This window comes from Chanos chanos, chromosome 6 (genome assembly GCF_902362185.1).
Source record: "Chanos chanos chromosome 6, fChaCha1.1, whole genome shotgun sequence".
NCBI classification, from domain to species: domain Eukaryota; kingdom Metazoa; phylum Chordata; class Actinopteri; order Gonorynchiformes; family Chanidae; genus Chanos; species Chanos chanos.
Genome location: NC_044500.1, coordinates 8,570,340 through 8,593,192, shown reverse-complemented (window position 1 = coordinate 8,593,192; position 22,853 = coordinate 8,570,340). Strand labels below are relative to the sequence as shown.

Sequence of the window (22,853 nt, the reverse complement as noted above, 5' to 3'; positions counted from 1 at the left end):
TACTTTGCTGTGACTCTGTCGTAGGCAAAAAAAAAATAAATATACATAGCACATCAAAGCTGAACTGCTTCACAGACAAACATAAAGCTTTAAATGGATGCTAAACAAACAGTCCCTTCCCTCAGTCCCCTCGTCCTTGAAACACAATGGGTCTCAGAGCAGCTCCTGATCTCCTGCTATTTTTACAAGAGTAAACAAAGGCGGATATTGTGTATTATCTCCAGCGTGGCCTCCCCTTTAAATTTTCCCCTGTCAAAAAATCTAGCCTGGCCTTCGAGAGTTTCCCCAGTTTGTTTGAGCCGACGACAGGTCATGGGTCAGAGAACAATGCGATAGGGATGAGTTCGGTGATTTAAAATGTATCCGCAGCGCCGAAGCCGCAACTGCGACGTTGAACTGACTGTCCGTAGCTTTCGGTTCACGGAAATGTCACGAGCGTCGTTTGGTTATAGCGATAAGGCGTGAAATGTAATGTGACAGTTTTATTTCTCCTGAATGACGGCAGGCGAGCTTTTCTATTCGTGCCGAAATGGGCGCAAGGCAGCGGTGTGTGGAACGTTCTAGGCCCACCTCTCTTTGCCTCCAAGCAACAAGAAAGCTGTTAAAAATAAGTGTTTCTCAAAGGATGAAAGCATTTTTATTTCGCAACAATAGGCCTTTCATTTTTTTCTTTTTTTTTTTTCATTTTTCCCTCACTCTTACATTCATTTTTTCTTTTTTCCCCAGAATGCCTGTTCACTCAGACTGTAAAGTCTTCCAGTTCATTTCTCTCATTCAGACCCTGGGTGGGTGTTTTTTTTTTTTTTCTTTTTATTTGTGTTATTTTCTCCTCTCTGCCTCTCTGTACCCATAGCCTAGGGGGGGGGGGGGGGGGGGGGGGGGGGGGGCTGGTGTGAAATGCCAGTGCAGTCTGAGAGTGCTAGCTTTACACACACACACACCAACACTGCACAGCAACTGCACCAAATGAAATGGTCAGAGATGACAACAACAAGCGTGTAAATCCGCACGGAACACTCACCCTGGAGTTCTGACACTTTTACATCTACATTTATAACCTTTCAGTTGCAGTCCCCTACTGCGCGGTCACAGTCCATGTTGGCAAGAGCGGACGTCCCAGTGCGTGTTTAGTGTGCCAGTTTAATCAGTACTATTTTTCTCTTTACCTTGATATATGTGACCTGTCAGTCAGATCCGAAAGTCTTCTTTTATTAGGGTTACAGGTGAGACCTTATGCACACAGATCTTTTTAGCTGAGAACAGGATGAGTAAGGAAACATGTAGCCTTGTTTGTTTTCTGTGATAACTGCCACTACAGTGTTTTAATGGTGCACACCTGTAAGTGTAGGGTGTTCCGTGTATCTGGTGATTCATGATGGAAGTCTGATTCAGAATGGGAAAAAATTGATTAGCTGCTTCAGAACTCGAATTCCGTCCTGTTTATTTGAGGATTGTGATGTTTTGTCACTGAAATACACACACACAAACACATTCTCAAAGACTAATACATGTACACGTGCACACTCATACACACACACACACACACACACACACACACACACACTCATTGACAAAGACTAATACATGTACACTCCCACACACACACACTCATTGACAAAGACTAATACATGCGCGCGCACACACACACACACACACACACACACACACCAAGATACAGCGGCGTTTCCTTTCCATCCCAAGGCTCTAGCACTTTTCACCTCACCCTAACATGTCTCGGCATGTCACCCTGCACCCAAGAGGCCGCACTGACCCGGCCCTAATCTCTCTTCTGCGGTTAACAGGTTTGTCCAAGGTCAAAACCATGGCGCCCTCGCAGTCTAAACAATACCATCCAATGGATGACACTGCGCAATACAACCGCGGCGTGGGACCGCAGAGAAGTTCGGCCGGGACCCGCGGGAAGCTCCCCGTGTTTCTCCCTCATCCAGTCAGAGTTTAGACAACGTAAAGCAAACATCCGTGCCCTCACACGACGTCGCGGCTAACGCTTCCTCCTCCGTTTAATCTCTCTTTTTTTTGAGAGTGAGAGAGAGAGAGAGAGAGAGAGAGAGAGCTTTTAAAAAGAACCGAAGAGGTAAGGGAGGGGAGTTTGCCAGAGGAAAACAAAGCTGAGGAGGAAACCTGGGAGATAGTGGCAGAGGTCTCGTTCATTTATCACCTGTTGCCCTTGGGCTGTTCTGTATGGCAAAAAGGGGGCTTTGAAGCTTCTCTACATCAGGGCTTTAAGAGTATGTGTTTTCTAAGTGTGTGTGTGTGTGTGTGTGTGTGAGGTTTGTGTGCACAGGAAAGAATAGTAGAATAGCAGGGAGATGAATGAGAGATCCCTATGTTTTCCGCTGTGGTTTATAAAAGCAGACAGACATCCCTCATCCTAAACCTCTAAAAGATTCCTTTTGTTTAAGTGTCCTCATAAAGAAGTAAGAAGGCAGTTTTGCTTTGACTCCCACTCTAATGCACCAATCACAGCTCTGCCATGCAACCACACACATATTATTAACCTCATTCTCTCTCTCTCTCTCTCTCTCTCTCTCAAATTCGTGTGCGCGCAAACACACACATTCATGCATGCACACGAACCCACCCACACAAAAGTGCACACACACACACACACACACACATGCACACACGCACATAAACATATACCCATATTCCTATGTCTTAAGGCTTGTGTATATGATATATCTGTGCCTAAAATATTTGCGTCTGTCCCTCTTCACACGTTCAAACATGCGTTTTCTTATTCTCTCACAAAACAAGGTGTTGCACTTACAATTTCAAAAATGTTGTTTAAAAAAAGTTGAACTTGCTTGTATAACGTGCTGACATATGTGCCTCTTTTTGAGTCTACTCTGACCTACACCAGAATACAACATTATAATCTTGCTTTTAACTGTTCATGTCACTTGATTCTGTGTTTTCCCCATGCATTAATGGCCACGTGCCTTCTCTCTGTGTCACGCAACGATATTTGTCTGCCACCATGTGGCCATGTGGCGGCCGCGTCTCAAGTCTTCACGGTTGCCTTGTACATTTTTGAGCTGCTTCCTCTAATATCCAGTTAAAAGATCTTTGTCGTTAAAATAGTCATATCCTCCTTAAATAGTTGAGCTGGAATGTAGGAAATGTTCCAAGGGTATACCAAGGATATATCACGTAATTTAGGGATTTTCAGTGAGCGTAATGCAAAACTTGAGAATAATGAGAATGTAACCATGAATAACATTACGCTGTACTCTCAAACGCTGCAGTTATCGTAATTTTACAGATGTTTCTGATTTCTGAACTAGAATTTTTCAAAGATGCCCTTTTTGTGACATCACTCAAGGATCCTGGATATACCTAAAGCTCTAACCCTACAATATCTATTCAATATCTTTTTATTTTTCTCCTTATACGCCAGTGATAAATGTGAACTAAAGACACGCCCAGTAAATAATTACGTGTCCTTGCTGTTTATCCCAGTGTGACATTTGAGCCACTACACGTGTTGTAGTTTACAAAATATGTGCGTCCTGACGCAGTACCAGTTGCGTCCTTACGCAATGAGCGTGTCGGAATTGCTGGAAAAATAGGAAACGGTGTGGCAGTAGCTAGCCTGTCGGCTAACCTTAGTGCAAGAGGAATAGCGCTGTTATCAGAGAACATAGTTCACCAGTGACTAATAATTATTGACATATTCTAATTAATATACATATATTTGGTGAAGATTTCAACAAACCAGTAGAGTCCAAGTCGTTTGAACAGCTGGGCCGACATGTCAGAGACATACGGTAATGTTAGCCACTATGCTTCGCGAGTAAGACAGCTTGCGAAATGAACTGTGTTAATATGATGTTATTTGGCAGCTATCCTGTATATGACAATGTTGACTTTCTCATGAAATATATATACTGTTGGTGTCTGGCTCTGACCATTCCTGGACAGCAGTGCTTGTAGTTAGGAAATTAAAACAGAATGATCAGAAAACCTCTTCTTAAAATGGAAGCTTACGATAGCTAACAGCATCCTCCGAGGTGAAATGCTCTTGGATTTCAGCTGGAAAACTAGCTGGCAGTATTGGGTTCAACTCTTCAAATGCAAATTAGTATCTCTCTGCATCTTGTCGAGTTTTACCTCGTGTGGTGAGGTAAATTTCGTTTCGACAGAGCGTAACTGAAGGACGGGGAAAGCTTACTGGCAAACGCGTGTGAGATGTCAAATTATCACTTAGTTTCCAGAATTCTCTGGTAACAGCTGGTGTCTCCAGCATTGCTTGGCAAATATAAACGCAGAACTGTGGCATTCTTGTCCAGGGAGTAGTTGTGACTTTTGAAGACAGTTGTCGGGAACAGACAGTGCTATTTTGAATTGAATGCTAGGAACGTTTCAAATATGACTTCCGCTAACATTGCGGTGATGTAGCCGTCGTTCATTATTGCAATTTTGTCTTACCTGATGATACTAATGTGACCTTAGTGTTACGCTGTTCGCCTCTGTAATCGTATTGTAAGTTTTATAAGTTATAAGTTGTCACATAACGCATATATAACAGTTTCTTCCTGGAAACAAGAGAGTTTGCAAAGCTGTTTTGATACTTGTCCTTGACTGTAGTGTCGACTGTTGAAGTTATGTTGTACGATGAATTATTGATGCACCGATACCTCTCAGGTTGCTTTGAACCCCTCCCCCCCGCTCTCATTCCCTCCCTGTAATGTTGCACCTTTTTCCCACAGTACTCCACGGTGAAGAGCTTCATGCTAATGGTACTGAATGACTGGGCCAAAGTCGCTCTAAATTGCTCTATTGATCCTGTCCTTAGCCTGGCTCCAAACGCACACCTCCACACTTCGCCTTTCATTGACAGATATCTTCTTACTTTGTTCCGCTGGGGGTTTTTTTATGCCTCTGTCTCCACGCATACAGTTCTCAAACTGAGTATAGGTAAGGGTAGTGGTTGAACTATTTGCAGTTATGTTACAGAGCTGCTAAATTAAAGGATGTAACTCAAAGTCAAGAATTGCAAGGAGGCATATTCCTACGTATGCAGTACATTCACACTTTTGCTTGTGTTTATGTCCAAACAGCCCTCATCTGACCTGTGACTGTATTTCAGACAATGACATAAGCTCTTGGTTTAGAATACACAGGCGTTCTATTTATACTCTTTAGACGGCGTGGTGTTACTGTACTTCCTCTGGGACTCTGTCTTATAGTCACCTCTATACCAGAGGATGGAGTCATTAATTGACTTTAGAGTTGTTTGTGTGATCACGCAATGTGCTTCTGACACATGCTTTCTGACACATCCCAATAGATGGCTCAGGGTAGTGATAATGAGCTGTGTTTGGAGGGTTAATCCACACACACTCACTCTTATACACATCATCATCACCATCATCATCATCATCATCATCATCACATGGCTGCTCTTTTGTCCCTGTACAGTGTTGAAACACTGTTACTCTTGGGGCTGTACAAGTGTTGTTTGTGTTGTTTGAAGGTCCTGTCTCTGAGGGCGTGTGATTTCGAAGCAGGATAACATAAGGATAAGATAAGTTATCCTGTTAAGTTCCGTCGTAAACAGCTAACTCTCTCAGGAAATCCACTATCACAAAACTAGCTTGACAGCTATCCAGCTAAGTTACCATGGCAACCTGTCCGTTTGAACAAACCTGCTGGGAAATGGGCTAATTTAAGCTTAATCTGATCTCAGCGCTGTACTCTTGACCAATCACGAGCAGTATCTCAATCAGATGGCTTTGATAACATCTCACGCCTCATGTAAAAAGTTAAAAGTTTTAAAAATCAAACACAGGCGCAAGAAGTTCATTTTAGTGCTGTCACAGTAAGCTACTGTTCAGGCCACGCTTAAAAAAACCCCAAAAAACCAAAACGGACCGTCAGTGTGTTTGTAAAAAATACTACGAGGAATTGTATTGACGTGGAAGGGTGAAGTCATAATCAAATCAGGGAATGTTCTAAATGAGATCAGATTAATGATTTAAGATCCGTGATTTAGTGTAGAAATGGGAACGTCATGCTGCAGTGAAAGATTAAGGGCTGCGGAACAAAAGCGAAGATTCAGAACTTTGCGACACTGCCGTAAGAGTTGCTGACAACGATGACATTTAGCGTTTGCTCTTTCCAGATGACGGGTAAAGAGGATCACGATGTAGACATCGTTGGGAAGGCCTTAATTCCCAGCAGACACTTTGTTTGCAGGTCTAAGGCAAATAAGTCTTTGAGCTGGCAAAACAAATGCTATTTGTAGTTCTAACGACATTGCGAAAGGCGGCCTAAAAAGCGAGGTTGTATTGTTCTTCGGTAGGTTGCAGTACGTGCAAAATAAGGACATCACCAGTCCATTAAAGACCTTTGCCATTATGTGTTTTCTTTTTTTCTTTAAAAGCATTTGCTTCCTTGTTTCAGAACAAGTGCCAAAGAAAACACGCTAAATCACTCTGCCGCCATAAGAGACGTCACGTTAGAACGAACCTCAAGGTTACGCTGTCAGAGCATTACCTACACACACACACACACACACTCACTACCACCACCATAAATATATCCCATTAGTTAAGCCTGTTAATACACCATGCACATCCTCGTAGGGTGTGGGGTCTGTCTTTGTGTTTACGTTACGTAAGGGAAAATGATTGGACGCAGTTATTGCTACCCTGTGAGTGTGTTTAGCATGTGGCGTTAAACACAGCCTCCTGCTGGTTTTGTGCATATCTGAATGCCTTAGATAAATCTCAGGGATTTCATAGCCCTTAGTGTGACTTAACCCACTGCTGAGTTCTCAGTGATTGTGCTGTGTCTTAAAAGAAAACATTAAAAAACATTAAAAAGGGTGAATGATCCGTAATGTAAAACGAACGATTCTTAACTCCCCTCAAAGAAGCGGTTACGTGCGTCCAGACCTCTGGGGTTGTCTGTAATAATAAACCATCTCCGGCCCTCTGAAGGCCCACCCGTACACTGGCAGATAACCTGAGACTTTGAGTTACTGTGCTTGTTTTGTGTTCTGGCTGTGTTCCTCGAAGCAGGGTTTTTTTCCTCACTTAGATGTCCTCGGGCAAAGGCCTTTCTGCTTTATAAACTTATCCCCCTCACATCAGGTCTGCACACTTCTGGACAGGTTAGAGGTTGTGCTCACCTTGTACTCATTCATTCCTGTACTTAACTGTCTCAGCACCTGAAGCGCTTATCACTGTATATAGGTGCTGTTTTTCTATGCTCGTAGGGATGACACCTTCCTGTCTGTATGAATCCACCCACTGTTCTCGGGCTTTTGGCCGAATGCGTCTCACGCCCACACATGCAAATGGCTTTTCTGTATCTACGCCCGACGACACAAAGAGCTTTTTGGGACGGTTCGCCGTGGTGCAGGTCAGCGCTTCGACCCCGCGGTCAGCTGCGTGGGCCGGGTCGGGTCCTGGCGTCGACCCGAGACCACATCTGCACAGCACACCATTCACATCTTCCCTCCCAGAGATGACATCACCCTCGCTACGGGAATTAACCCGCAGATTCCGCCCAACCCCCCCACCCCCCACCCCTCGCCCCCCGCCGCGTTAAAGCTTTGACATCAGACTGTTAAAATGCGGTCAGCATTTAAGGTTTCCTTCATCGAGAAGTCCCACAGCTTTTTCTCCTTCAGAATCTATTCTCAGCAAAGGCTGGAGGGGCTCGTGATTATTCATATAGTGTTCTCTGTCCTAAGCCAGGGCATTTCATATAATTTGGTTCGTTTCTGCTTCACAGCGATGGAAAAACAAAGGCCTTGCCAACAGACGGCTGGTGTTGTTTTGCGTTCAGGTGCGTTCCTGGCCCTGACAAGTCTCAAATCAATCAAGGACGCTTTGACCCTCGCTCTTTGCTGCCTGCCCACATCGGTTCACTTCGGTCTTAATCACAGAATGCCAAGTGGCTACATTCCGGTCATGACACAGAGCTCTGTGCGTGTGCGCGCGCGCGTGTGTGTGTGTGTGTGTGAGTGAGAGAGACTGTCTGAATTAGTCATTCAGCTTGATGGCGGTGAGGTAGGTTCATTTCTACACGGAGACCCTCCTCACCTGGTCTTCGTGGTCTCGTCACACTTCAGAGAGAGGTTTACGTCCCTCGGGACACTTGGCTTTTCCAGTTGACCTAACCAAACCAGTTACTCTGCAAATATTGGCCAAGATAAGTCTCATTATTTACAGAGTGTTGTTGACAGAGAGAAGGGAGAGAGTTTGATGGAGAGTTCCACAGATGAAAAAGAAAAGAAACGGCTTTATTATAGTAAGAGGCAGAAGAATAGAGAGGCGTTCTCTCTTTCCAGCCGCATCTGCGTTATTTATTAACTTTCTCCCTTAACCTCTCCCCCTCTCTCTCTCTCTTTCTCTCTCTCGGTTTCAGATTTCCTCTTTAAGTTCCTGGTGATCGGAAGTGCGGGGACTGGGAAATCTTGCCTCCTACACCAGTTCATTGAAAACAAATGTAAGTGTTGCATATCACTTTCTTTCATTCTCTCTCTCTCTCCCCTCTCTCTCACTCTCTCTCTCTCTCTCTCCCCCTCTCTCTCTCTCTCTCTCTCTCTCTCTCTCTTTTTCTCTCTTTCTCTCTCACACACACACGGACATGCACAACCACAGACAAGTTGTAATTAAATAATGACCTTTAATTCTCTGAGCCGTCAGCTACGTGACTGCGAGGGACGCTGACCGCTAAGACATTTTGCATACGTCTGAAATAAGATTAAGGCGCTTCAAGCCAGATTATTGTACAAGCCAAGGAAAAAAAAAAAAAAAGATAACAGACTATATGGAAATTACTCAGCATTAGTGGATTTTTTTCTCTGTGAGTGGACACCAGCAGTCGTCTCGGTTAGTTACAGTTACCAGTCATTTTTCCTTAATGGCCAAAATACACTTCTTATCAGACATGTCATGATGGCATAATCCACATTTCATAGTACCCTTACTGGTACTGACAGAAATATTATATCATTTTTCTATGAATGATAAATCTGAATCATCTGGCTGCTAAGGATTCATCATATTTAGTGTAACTCTAGTGTACTCACACACATTTCTCTCTGTTGTTCATACTTCAGTCAAACAGGACTCCAATCACACCATCGGCGTGGAGTTCGGCTCTCGAGTGGTGAACGTCGGCGGAAAAACGGTCAAACTGCAGATCTGGGACACAGCAGGACAGGAGCGTTTCAGGTATTGGTTTCGAACTGGGACGATGCCATAATTGAGCCCGATCGGGTTTGGACCAGAATGCTCACTGTTGAATGTGTTATAGGTCCGTGACCCGCAGCTACTACCGCGGAGCAGCAGGGGCTCTCCTCGTCTATGACATCACAAGGTGAGAGAGAGAGAGAGCTGTGTATGATGTCATCACACCAAAAAAGCACATTCTATTCACTGGCTTTATTGAACAGTGGATTGACTAACAAGTCAACCGAGTGAAGGGAGTTGAAATACACCAACCCCAACATGCCTACCTGTTGTCTTGTGGCTTCTCAAAAGTGTTCAAAAAGCGAAAAAGCATGGTCGGAAAAAAAAACAAAAACAAAAACACAGTCCACAAAAGCATGAAAGACATTCGGCAGCAGAAAGGGACGCTTTGTTGGTTGTGCTTCTTTTTTTTTTTTTTTTCTTTATTGGATAAGTTTTGGGTTGCGGCTGCGTTGTCATGGTAATAAAGATGAAACGAAGGAGATGATTGGGAGTGACAGGACGGTAATAAAACGTCGGCCCGTGGCAGCCAGCAGCAGGCAGATATCTGCTTCATTAGACAGTGTGTCACCCAGGAGCTTCAAGCAAACAGTCGGCGGAGTGATGGAGATTGTGTGTGTGTGTGTGTGTGTGTGTGTGTGTGTGTGTGTGTGTGTGTGTGCGTGCGTGTGCGCGTCTGCATTTTGGGGCAGGTCATCGTTTCAGCATTCCGCTGACATCATTGTTCTGCAGCTGCAGCACAGGCGGGCCAAAAAAAAAAAAAACTCAAGCACCCACACCTCAACGCTTCACTTAATCGTTCTCCCGTTGCCATGGTCGCAGGCAAATGGTTACTGTAGAGACACTGACTCAACCAAAACAAGTCAAGTTTCCTGAATGTGTGTCATAAAAAGAGGAACTTGAAGCGGAGGGATATTCGCCTAATTATTCTTTCCACTGCATTACCCTCACTGACTCTCAGTTCCGCCTCACTTTCTTTTTTTCTTTTTTTTTTTTTTTTGAGTATTCACTTTTGAAGAACAGAGAATTACACGTTGTCACAAGGCATGTCCTTCATGTCCCACTCATATCATCAAGTCCCTGACGTACCCAGAGGTTTTTGCGCCACGGCAAAATGGCTGCGTTAGCTTTTCTGTCTTTGTTGACCTCTTCTCTCTCTCTCTCTCTCCCTCTCTCTCTCGGTGGTCCTCCCAGTCGAGAGACGTACAACGCTCTGACCAACTGGTTGACGGACGCACGGACGCTGGCCAGTCCCAACATCGTCATCATCCTGTGTGGGAATAAGAAAGACCTGGACGCCGACCGCGAGGTCACCTTCCTGGAGGCGTCGCGTTTCGCCCAGGAGAACGGTACGCGCCTCTCTGCCCCCCCGCTCCGGCCGATCGTCAGTGGCAGGGGTCAAAGGTCAAAGGTCACAGTCAAACCTAAGCAGCTCATTAAAAATAAATAAATAAATAAATAACCTGTTAAAACAAAGACCTTTTAGAAACACAGTCTTCACAGTACTCTAAACATCTTCAACTTTTACCATTTTCCCCCCATACAAACCATAAACCCGTTAACCTTTTACGAGTCCTTTTATTACTTACGGACCTTCTGTCCAGCGCACAAGGCCCAAGCTCTGTATCCAAGTTTGCTTTTATCTGGTCAGTCAGTCAGTGTGCTGGCTGTCCTCACTGATGAGTGGTGTAGCCTGGAGGGCAGACAGGCCCTCCTAGTCTGTCTCCTCTCCATCTCTCCTAATCCTCTTAGTGACGGCTGCCAGCTCATTCAACGAATGGGTGGAACTGGAAGACGGTTCTCAGGAGAGGCCCATGTCTAAAGCATGAAGTCATACATTTATGAGGATATTAATCTTGACGGGTTTGGGCTTTCAGGCTTTTAGACGTTTGGACGATCTCCAGTAAATCGATCTGGTTTTGGGTTTTTTTTTGTTTTTTTTTTGCTGAACAGACCTCCTCTTCTGGTTTGACCCAGATAAAAAGAGTTTAACCGATCAAGTATCCGTCCACGAGTTCCGCCGCTTTGTCGGGGGGTGTGGCGTTCGTTTGGCGGAGTGTCGTTCGGGCAGCGAGTTTGAGGGTGATGTTTTGTTGATGTTTATGGCAGAGTTGATGTTCCTGGAGACGAGCGCCCTGACTGGAGAGAACGTGGAGGAGGCCTTTCTGAAATGTGCCCGTACCATCCTCAACAAGATCGAATCAGGTACGAGAGAGAGAGAGAGAGAGAGTCTTTCTCTCCCCGCGCCTCAGCAAATGTGCTAAGGTTAAAGTTTCCATCTGTCAGTACACATCAATTTTTTACGAGCGTGTGTGTGAATGAGAGATTTTGTATCTGTGTGTGTGTGTATGTGTGTGTGTGTGTGTGTATGTGTGTGTGTGTGTGTTGTGCTGTGTGTTGTGCTGTGTTGTGCTGTGCTGTCTGTAAGTATATGTGTATAAATGTGTGTGTGTGTGTGTGTGTGTGTGTGTGTGTGTGTGTGTATGTGTTTGTTGTGCTGTGCTGTGCTGTCTGTAGGTATATGTGTATAAATGTGTGTATGTGTTCTGTCTGCAGGTATATATGTGTAAATATGTGTGTGTGTGTGTATGTGTTCTGTCTGCAGGTATATATGTGTAAATATGTGTGTGTGTGTGTGTGTTCTGTCTGCAGGTATATATGTGTAAATATATGTGTGTGTGTGTGTGTGTGTTCTGTCTGCAGGTATATATGTGTAAATATGTGTGTGTGTGTGTGTGTGTGTGTGTGTGTGTGTGTGTGTGTGTGTGTTCTGTCTGCAGGTATATATGTGTAAATGTGTGTGTGTGTGTGTATGAGTTCTGTCTGCAGGTATATATGTGTAAATATGTGTGCGTGTGTGTGTGTGTGTGTGTGTGTTCTGTCTGCAGGTATATATGTGTAAATATGTGTGCGTATGTGTTTGTGCTCTCTGTATTTACGCGTTCTCCGTGTGCAGGTGAGCTTGATCCAGAGCGGATGGGCTCTGGCATTCAGTATGGAGATGCTTCTCTGCGGCAGCTGCGACAGCCCCGGGGCTCTGCCGCACAGGGCAAACAGCCGTGTAACTGCTAGGGGTGCGACCCCCCCACCCCGCCTCAGCTCCAGACTCCACACACACAGCCTCCCCCCCCCCTTCCGGTCAGTACCATAAAACGCACGCTCGCACCAGCCTTCGTATGGTCCGTGCATCAACACACAGTTGTCTCAGGAATTTCTGAATGCGGTCGCCATAACTACCATCACTAGGGTTAATAACAAGCGGTATATTTACTCACGGGCCCAGTTCATAGCACGTTCTGTGCCTGACATGCCGGAACCTTCTATTATACAAAAACGATACCACAGAATCGTTTTGTTTTCACAACAACATGTCTCAGGCCACGCAAAACATGTTCCTTTGTAACCATCAGTACAAAGAAACACTTCATAACAGTCGTGTTTATGTTGAGAGCTAATATCCAGGTGACATACTTAATTACAGCGTGCCGTCGGATGTCGTATGATTTTTGTGTGTTGTCTAAACTGAGCAATGCTGCACTGCCTGTTTGAGATGTCAGGTTTGACACCAGTAATTGTAACCCTTAGGAGGACAACACTATTCACACAGTGCTCTGTTAGTGCTGCAACACTGGAGTGAATAATATTGTTACAGTATCTATGAAAACCTGTGACGATACCATGCTATATTAAATAATAGCCTTACTGCACAGAAGGTTTCGTCATATTTCATCACACGTTTTTATTCTCCCTCTCTCTCTCTCTCTCACACAGTTGAACTCCGGTTGTCTCTGGGTCTGCAGGTCCACCCCCCCCCTTCGACCCTTTACACACCCAGACACATCTGGATCTATTGTTTCTTCTGAAGTCCATCTGTAACCTTTGACCTCTGACCTTGAGAAAGAGGCTGTTGGTCCTGTGGATGTTCAGGGCTCCAAACCCTGTCTGATGGGAAGGGTGTGGAATGTATGACGGACAAGGGCACAAGTGATGACTTATGGGACGTTGGAGGACTCCTAGGGCAGGGTGTGTGTGTGTGTGTGAGGAGTTTTAAACCTATTCCTGTGATTCTGATACACACACACACACACACACACACACACACACACACACACACACAATCTGAAGTTATAATCTGAATTCCCCTGCAGTGAAATAATCCCCCCCCCCCCCAAAAAAAATCCCTAGATGATAAAAGAACATTCCACACTTGTTTAAAAAAAAAAAAAAAAGGTATCTTGATGAGTTTTATGATGAAGTTCTTGGAAATGTTTTTTTGTTTTTTTTTTGTTTCCGTTCTCCGTTCATGTTTTGATACTTAATGTTTTTGATTTGAATGTCTGATTTTCACGTTCACTTATTAGCAAAAAAAGAGACAGTGTCGAACGAGCTGATTAGAATCAAGTTTTCGGATATAATCTGGTGTCTCAACAGAGTGAACATCCAAACATTACTTTAGGTATGAGGAAACGTCTGGATTATGAAGCCTACCCCACTTAAAGTGTGTGTGTGTATGTGTGCGTGTGATTGTGTAGATTATGTGTGTTTGTGTGCTGTTGTGCCCTTTTAACCTCTGTTTGACAATATCTCCCCCTGTAGTCACTGTGCTGCCCATGTATCTAAGGAAAAATCTATGCTGTTAATGAGACATTTAAAGCACAAGAATATAGAGGGATCTTTGTACACACGACATGTACACCCTAGTGGTCACCTGGTCAACGTTATCAGGAACATATCAAATGCTCCGTGTAGCTCGATCTGTCCTTGGTCTTGAGAAGGTTATCTGACAACACAACCCATATCCTTCCACCCACGCCTGTCTCCGCCTCTCTGGAATGCTGTCAGAGTTCCGTTTTTGGAATGTTTGATAAAATCAAGGTTCTGACAACTGTAGCCAGGCGTGTGCCCTCACTTTTACAGAGTCAAAATCAGAGGAGTAGATAGGTATGCGGATGAAAACGCAGCGGCCATTCACAGCCGTACCTGTGAAACAACCCCTAAATTGTACTGCCGTGTGAGGGTCAAACAATAAGAGTAAAAGAAAGATAGCTAGGCATGGAAAAATTGTTTCCCTGCACTGTGTGTTAAGAATGTAATCATAGATGGAGGTTCAGTGTGTGTGTGTGTGTAGATGATGGTCAGCGCAGGGGTGTGTACTGCTCCCTTCTCCCGAGTCCTCTACTGAGACAAAATTAGCCATCACCCCGAGACAGATAGACCCACCCTCGCCAGTTTCTGTGTGTTTTCAACCCAGTCTCTGTGCTGTGTGATTTTTTTTTTTTTTTTCTTTGTCCTCTTCAAGTGCACTTTTTTTTTGACTGTTTATATACTGTACCAATAGAATTGTACAATTTATAGTAATTTAAATATATACTGTTACGAGAGGAATTATTTTAAAAGTAATCATTCCTTACTAAAGAACAACTGAGTGTATCTCCACGCCATCCCCTCCTCGAAAGATTGGTCCATGGTCATTTCACACTGCAGTGGTGAAAGGTGAAAATTCTGCCACTGTGGCCAATTATATATATACATATATATATTTTTTTTTTTTTGTCATTAAACCTCATACTTCATAGAAGAGTCCAGCCCTAATTCGCTCAGCTTGTACGACCGTGTAAACCTTGAACTGACAGTGGTTTTGAAAAGGGTCGTATTTGGATGACAGCTGTAACATTCTCGTCTGTCGAGACCGATCTGATGTATCCTCCTCTAACACCGTTTAGCAGTCTCTGCCACACTCCGCAGGACTCTCACTCACATCATTAAACTGGGAAAAGGGGAAAAAAAAAAACAAAAAAAACCGTTTACCAATAGCTCATCGTCCTCAGCTTTCCACTGGTGTTACTGGAGAAGATGTTACTGTGTTTCTGAGTCAATGTTCTGAGTCGATAGCCCTCTCAAAATCACTTGGGTATCGCACTGTAATGACTGTCTGTATGTATGTGAGATCCTCCCGAAGCGTGGGGCAAGAAACAGTGGATACATAAGATACGAGTCATATTTTTTAAAAATGCATTTCAATGAGGTTAGCTGCAACTAAAAACTCTCCTGATGATTCTCTGACCCTTTTAGAACATACATATTTAAAAAAAAAAAAAAAAATACTGCATTAACTCAGTTGTTGCTTAGTAACTAGTGTGATTCGTCCATCTGCAAATTACTGTATATCTGAATCATCTATGCTGTAAATAAGATTGAATTTGTCTATTGGATTGTTTTGGTTTTTTTTGTGGGGGGGGGGGGGGGGGGGTGCTTGTTAATTTTAAAGATTAGGGATTCTAAGTAAACTCTGCTTGTTTTTTTATGTTACATCGTCTCCCGTGTGTTTTCTTTCCCTGTGTTGTGTCATGTGTAATGTCTGATGAGCTGTGGAGCTGAGAAAGGCAAGTTTTCTTTAAAAAAAAAAAAAAAAAAAAAAAATATATATATATATATATATATATATATATATAGATTTATATTTATATATGTGTGTGTGTATATATATATACACACACATATATATACATACACACTCACACATAGATATAGCCTGTATTTTTGGCCTTTGCATCTCAATAGCTGTCATGAGATTTTTTTAAATGAATTCACTCTCATGTTTCAAACCGCACATTTATCTGGTTTCGGTAAACACACTCGAGCAAAAAAGCTCACTTACAGTGAAGATGACCTCATCCAATAGCTTATAGAGTACTGCATTTAACGTTCTACCGTCAGCAGGGGGCGGTAGACCACAGAAAATGTTTGTCAACTTCTTTGCAAGTTTTTCTATTTGGAGCTGTGCATACTCTTGTGTGATGGTTAGTTTCATTTGAAATACGACACACATACATATTCAAACTGAACCTTCAAGAGTCTAAAATCAAGCACACAGCTGTTTTTGATGTTTGGTTTTTTTTTTCTTATTTCATCTTTATTTCTTCATTTCATTTCTTTTCTGATGTATATTCACATTGACCAGAATTATTCTTTCGGAAGAATTAAACATTTTTCAGTTGTAATCTCGCAGAAGTACATGTGGGTTAATCTGGACATTTCTTACCTAAGGAAGGGACACATTAAAGAAATAATAATAAAAAAAGAGCATACAAAAATCAACAGCAATATATGAAACATAACATTGTTTACGAGATTCAAGGCTGAATGTGGAATGGTTGCTATGAAACCAACAGTACAGAGGCATGATGTCACAATGCCTCTCAAGTCGTGAGTGGAGAAAAACAGCACATCTGCCATCTGTCCTAAGATGATCTCTGATTGGTTGTTTAGAGGAGATATACCCAGAAACTCGCAATGAAAAACAACTTCTCAAAGCTGGACATCACACTAGCAGAGCCAGAAATTGTACAAGCTGTGCACATTGATAAGCCAATGCGTACACCAAGTCTGTGTGCATGCGTGTGTGTGAGTCATGACAATGAGACCTAGCAGGGAGATGAACCCTGAGGGTTTGCAGTAACTGTCTCTGACTACGCTGGGTCTCCTCTGTACTGTTGCTCGGAGCACTATTACGAACATTCAGCCCTGCTCTGAACCAGCTCCCCCATCTCCATCCTCTGCAGATGACCAAACATGACTCAGCGTTAAGCCTCTGCAACCAGACATGTCTCAGCATAAAGGCTCTGGACATCCAGAAAGAGAAAACACACACACACACACACACAAAAAAAAAAAACAACAGGAAAAGACAGAAACATCTCGAAGTGCCGTTTGTTAATCACAACGTTGTTAATCGCAACCATGACTCACTGGTATGAAGATGATTCCTGTCAATGTTCCTGTTGCTGATTTTAGCAACAAGAGCCTTAACCTTGTGATTTAAGGTCTTCCACATTGCAGAGATACTAGCAGACACATCTGGGGAGACTGGTTAAGCAACTGGAATGGTTCAGTTGTTAAGTTCCGTACAATTATACATAAAATATATAGGCCTATATAATGTATATATATACACACAATGAAAACAAAGTTCACAGCACTGTCTTACACATGAAGCACAACATACTTTGACTTACTAGGTTCTGTGTGGTTTATACCTCTTTTATGGGTTCATTTTACCTCTTTCTTTTTTTGTTTGTTTGTTTTTCTTTTCGAAAGTTACACAGTAATGCAAGTCACCGACCAACATGTAAACTGTTTAGGAATTACAACTTCATAGAAACCTGTTTATATTTACGTCTCACGACGTTTCATTGGCTTCGTGTCATCGGGATTAAAGGAAGTAATTCAACAATGGCTGCAGTCTGAGAGGAGTTCGCTCTGAACCAGGGTCAAACGGCTGAAATCACTGTTATGTAGTAGTGTGGTTCTTTTAATTGACATGGATGGATTCAGCAAGCTCTCGGTGACATGGAAGTTGTCAGCCATCACAGAGCTCGTAATCTCTTTTAGTGTCAGTGATAAAAAGGGAACGTCCGGCGTTGCCAGATTGTGGTCATCTACATATGCTTATACAAGAGAGCGCATACAAGTCACAATCTGGCAACCTCTCAGTGTGATTTTTTTTTTTTGGAAAGAAATCGATGCTTAGGGGTGGGGTTCACAAACTACGTCTATGTCGAGATTAAAATTTAGGAGCCCAGTGCAATGCAGATGACTGATCTGATAGATGAACGATGTGACGGGGGAAGCAACCCTCCTCTTGTGCAGTCAAGACATACGATATCTAACAATATGCAAATAAAACTGACCTCAGTAATCAAGAGTGACATTTCAGTGGCAGAGTCAGGTCTCTATGGTCAGGATTAGAGCAACAGACTGCCAATAAACAGTGCCTTTGTCAGAGGACAGTTGCCTAGCCCTGAGCGAGAGATATTCTCCTGTTAGCCTATGCTAATTAGATGACTTCTACAGAGCTCAAAAAAAAAAAAGAATTTTTTTGAAATGTTTATGGTTGTAAGGACGCTGTACAATACACCAGAATCAAGACTGCAGTGGGGCGGGCCATGCTCCAAGAGTATGTGTGAAACTGGCCAATGAGAGTGCGGTTCTATAATGAGTGACACTGAAAACATGTTCCGTTCTGGGTGCCTACTCCAGAGACTGCAGCATGAGCAGTTGTTTGAGGACTTTGGTTTGGCTGGTCTCTCGGATTTCTCCAGCCAAGAACATTTCATCCACCACTGTGTACACCTGCCGCAAGAACAAGAACACATCTCTCAAGATAGTAAATGCACATTTTTGGAAGGTACAGGTCTTGAGAAAATGCTGCATCACAAGACTGAAAACTGAAGACCTTTTCACTTTTTCCCCTCACAGCACTTTTCAAAATCACTTGGCATTTTTTAAAGAACAATAAACACCTGATTAACTACATTAAATTAAAAAAAAAATACATTCAGGCTCTAGAGACATAAATGCAGAATTTAAGCAGATTGGAGTAATGAGTTGCTCAAAAAAAAACATGCTAGATGGAGGAATAATACGTATGAGAATAAAATGCAGGATCAAAACTACAATTCAGTATCATTATTTTTGCTGAGAAACATACATACTCTTACAAGTATGTAATCATAAAAACGTCTAATCAGGTTAAAAAAAACTGTCATATTAGTTACAGCAGAAGTGTTTCTCCGCCTCACTAACTTTCAGGCTTTTAACGTTAACTCCTCAGCCTTCAGTAAATTTCCGGATGATCCACACAAGCGACTGTGTGTAACAGTCAATTAACTAAGCTATATGATTAGCCCTTTCACTCTTCAGAATGGAAAACATTCACGGCACTCGTATAAACCCTCCCTCCAATTTTCGCCAGGTTTTCATTTGATCTGATGGGAGTAATTATGAGCAAACGAGGTGACAGCCATTAGCTGTATGCGATGTTCTTAAGTTTTCTATAGCCTCGTCTTTCCTTCTGAAAAAAGTTAACAGGAGTCGGCGTTTAAGCGTGGGCGGTACTTTGTTAGCGCTTTGTGGAGTAGGCGGATTCAAAAAATATCTACGGTAATTAAGCGACAGTGCCGTTGAGTGCAATTATCGCCGGCGACTCCAAATTGCTTGTGGTTTTCTTCTAACGAAAGCCTACCCACACCAAACTGATGTGGACGTTCTTAATTGCCAGATTGTTGTAATTATGCACCGAATAACCGTTACCATGGCGCTGTGTTATTGCTATGACACGGTGGCAACGGCATTTTTTTTTAATTGCATTTCTTTTATTTGCCCGTCTCTGGATTGTAAAAGTCGCTGGAGCATCTGCTGATTCTATAATGACAATCTGGCATTGTGACACTAACGGTGCAGACGGCTAAAAGGTCGGATGGAAAGAAGCTTACCTTGTAGAAATTGAAGACCAGATCCAATTCACACACGTTGTGGAAATACTCATTCAAAACCTGGAAAAGAAACAAAGAAATGAAGATTAAAAAAAATAAACCGCGTTGCTAAATGTCCGAGGAGTGACAGTGTGTCAGCAACATGCTGAATAAAAGTGAGTTGTGTGAGGTGACTAATCAATAGCGGTTCGCGGGGCTTGCAATCAACCATCAAATTCTGAGTAGCACCCTCAGCCCATGTTCCATGAAGAACAGCAGTTCAGAGAGCAAAACAACTTTCCGTCAGTCAGTTGGCCATACAGTCTTTCTATGGTAAAACCAGGGGTGTAGCCTGGTTACAGGAGTGTACTTTGTCCCTGTTTATGGGAATGAACATCATCATTTGACATATACTTGATTGTAAGCAAATCTGTCAATTGAAATGGAGGACAACCTAAGGACTGGCACTAAATGTGGAAATGCAAGAAACACAGATCTGTCCTTTACTACTTTCTCCAAGTTACCATTCGTGTCTAAATGGCTAAATCAAATTTGGCATATTCTAACATTAAAGGGCAACACTGACTTAAATCTAATGTTTGAGACCAGGCCATTTCTTGTTTAGGGCACAGAACAGCACAGACATCCATCTGACGCCGTATGACATTTGAAATGTTGGGGGGCTGATCTGGGATCAGTGTGTGTGGGAGGGTGATATTATGCGAAGACCATGGGAAGTCCTAGCATTCCAGGGCTCGGTGCTCTTGAACTGCAGAATACTGTTTTCCCTCACGGCCACATTCCGCCTGTCCCTCGCACACGGAACATGCCGTGCAGGCGGCCTCTCTGTCCGCTACTCTTCCTCCGACGACCCAGTAACACTCAGGGTGTACGATACGGAGAGAGAGCGACAGAGGAACATTCAGAGAGCCATGGCCTTATTTGCTGAATTACAGCTGGAACGAATCCAAGAGTCCCTCGAAAGCTTAGAGAACTCTTTTATTGGCACTATTAGATAATATTTATATGGCGCCTAAACCAGCCCATATTTTACATCTAAGCAGTATGCTACATTGCACATACACAGAGCAGTTGCTTATTGGTTCTCAGTAATAAGAAAGGAACAAAGCTTACCTCCACAAAGTTATGAATGCCCTCAAGGTAGGCCAGATTATTGTCAGTGACATCCACACAAATACAGAAGTACAGGCCAGCATATCGTCTGTAGATGATCTTGAAGTTCCTGAACTACAGTGACAGACATGAACAAATTACTGTGCATTCGCTCCATCAAAATCAACTGAAGAGCAAAACATTGATGGTTAATCACTGAAAACACCTTGAACAAGAGTACTCCATCTGCAGTAAGTCTCATAAAATTCTACTGAAAGGTCTATGGCGTGACCCAAAACTATTTAATATCAGCGTATCACTCTGCGCGTCTGGGATTTGACTTCCTGGAACAGATCTGTTTAGATGAAATACTCGTCTTGACTGAGATGACACAAATCAAAGATGATGGAATACCTCAACAAAGTTAGTGTGTTTGGCGTCACGGACTGTCACGACAGCATGCACCTCCTCAATCAGTTTCTGTTTCTCGTCGTCATCAAACTGCATGTACCACTTGGCCAGTCTGGTCTTTCCTGCTCGATTCTGAATTAGGATGAAGCGGATCTGGAAAAGACAAAAGTTGGAGAGAGAGAGAGAGAGAGAGAGATCAGTACCAGTTTAAATACTTGCACTGCTTAGTTTTACACTTTTTCGGCACTCGTAACGTGATTGAAAAACACCAACATTTTTCGATGTGTTGCATATTAGACTGGCCTACTTTACGTCATTAAAAGAACAGACACGCTCATGAGGGGGGAAATATGGGAAAAGGTGCTCCAGAATCTTGATCATTTTATTCAATTTAAACAGACAAGGGTGTTCGAACTGGTAAAACATCTTGGCTACTTCTTTCACAATTGGCCTTCCATCGTCGTTCTAACAGGACAAATTAGTCCAAATAACTAACTTCGGTGTTAGCCAGACAAAACGAAGTCTAATTCGTGATTTGACGAACCGATGGACAACTCTGACAAATGGCTAGTTCAAATGATTTAGACTCCACAGAAACGTCTCTGCAAATCAACGAGCACTACCAAAGGAGGCTAAAATTAGCTGGCTAATTTATCTAGGTTAGTTAGCTTTCGTCATTCAATAATTCAAACAGTGATGTACGCACCGAATGATAGATATTGTCTTTATTATTATAACCTTTATTCTATATTAACACTGAAAAGATCAGTTCGACACAGTCATATTATTGTCTGTGAAGAAAATAACGTTGCCGCCTGATATTCTTAACGGCTAGCATTAGCCACCAATGTCCTATCGCTAGTGTTCAGTTTTAAGGACAGATAGCTAGCTATAGCATCGTTCAAGGGTATACAGAGAGCTAAAAGAAAAAGATAACAGACTTACCATTTTCTTCTTTTCTTCAACAACTTGTAGAAGTAGCCGATACTTCCGTTATTTGACAACCAAGCGTTATATTTGATTAAATTATAAAGGAAGTTTGACTTGACAACCACTCCCGCTACACTTACCAAGCAGGGTGTAAGGAGAATAGGCCACTGCTCCTGGGGCGTGTGGGTAATATAGTTTTTTTACTTTAGCTGTTCAATTCATGCTATGCCACAAATGGTTTCAGTATATACTACAAGTACCATAATGTATGAGATGTTTCACTCAAAAATGATGACGTATGAGATCATGTGAAGCATTATACAAAATTATAGTCCTTTACAAGTCACTTGAATTACTGAAAAATCATAGTGATCTACCGGTATTCAGAATACACATTATAAAGATCGCTTTCAAAACTTTTGAAGAGTCTTTTGAAATCATTTTAGTTCCCAAAACTTAGCCGTCTTGTAAGCGGAATTTTAGACTTTTATTAAGGCTTTAAACTGGAATATCAGAGACACTTCTGAGATAAATTATTATTATAATGATAAATCACACCCCATGTTAATTAAATGAAAACTGTTTAATTACCCCAGGATACTGGTGTGAGCTGAGCAAAATGCATGCAGTCAGCTTCAGTCCCTTGATGCATAATGTGATGGGCAGGCTTCCTTTGCATTTAGCTGTTTGATTTGAAAATGACCTTTCACAATTAGTTTCATCATGAACAAAATTAAAGTTTTACACTTGATAGAAATATAACAGCAGCATGCCAGCTTTGTGCCAACAAGACATTTTGTAATTTTTTGTCAAGGGAACGGTAAGATCCACTCATTTTAACCGAGGAAGTCTTGGGGGGGGGGGGGGGGGGGGGGGGGGGAGGGGAAAAAGGCCTCAACAAAACTTTCCAAAA

At 42.7% G+C, this 22,853-nt stretch overlaps 2 protein-coding genes across 2 annotated transcripts; one reads left to right on the top strand and one right to left on the bottom strand.

Moving 5' to 3' along the window:
• Positions 1-3,728: 3,728 nt before the first annotated feature.
• rab4b (RAB4B, member RAS oncogene family) lies at positions 3,729-12,344 on the top strand. The gene is made up of 7 exons (XM_030777107.1): positions 3,729-3,791; positions 8,404-8,484; positions 9,101-9,215; positions 9,298-9,360; positions 10,428-10,582; positions 11,343-11,438; positions 12,190-12,344. Exons 1-7 carry the CDS (start codon positions 3,776-3,778, stop codon positions 12,303-12,305), a joined length of 642 nt encoding a protein of 213 aa, XP_030632967.1. The 5' UTR covers positions 3,729-3,775; the 3' UTR covers positions 12,306-12,344.
• Positions 12,345-16,130: 3,786 nt separating this feature from the next.
• On the bottom strand, positions 16,131-22,082 carry ap2s1 (adaptor related protein complex 2 subunit sigma 1). Its single transcript, XM_030776848.1, has 5 exons — positions 21,956-22,082; positions 21,014-21,163; positions 20,621-20,734; positions 19,508-19,567; positions 16,131-18,365 (listed from the first exon to the last, which is right to left on the bottom strand). The coding sequence occupies exons 1-5, from the start codon at positions 21,956-21,958 to the stop codon at positions 18,264-18,266; spliced, it is 429 nt and encodes a 142-aa protein (XP_030632708.1). The 5' UTR covers positions 21,959-22,082; the 3' UTR covers positions 16,131-18,263.
• Positions 22,083-22,853: the final 771 nt, after the last annotated feature.

Coding starts and splice junctions, on each gene's coding strand:
- rab4b (XM_030777107.1), top strand. Junction 8,485..9,100: donor CCAGTTCATTGAAAACAAAT/GTAAGTGTTGCA, acceptor TTCATACTTCAG/TCAAACAGGACTCCAATCAC. Junction 10,583..11,342: donor GCGTTTCGCCCAGGAGAACG/GTACGCGCCTCT, acceptor TGTTTATGGCAG/AGTTGATGTTCCTGGAGACG.
- ap2s1 (XM_030776848.1), bottom strand. Junction 20,735..21,013: donor AACACACTAACTTTGTTGAG/GTATTCCATCAT, acceptor CTGTCACTGTAG/TTCAGGAACTTCAAGATCAT. Junction 18,366..19,507: donor TGGTCTTCAATTTCTACAAG/GTAAGCTTCTTT, acceptor TTCTTGCGGCAG/GTGTACACAGTGGTGGATGA.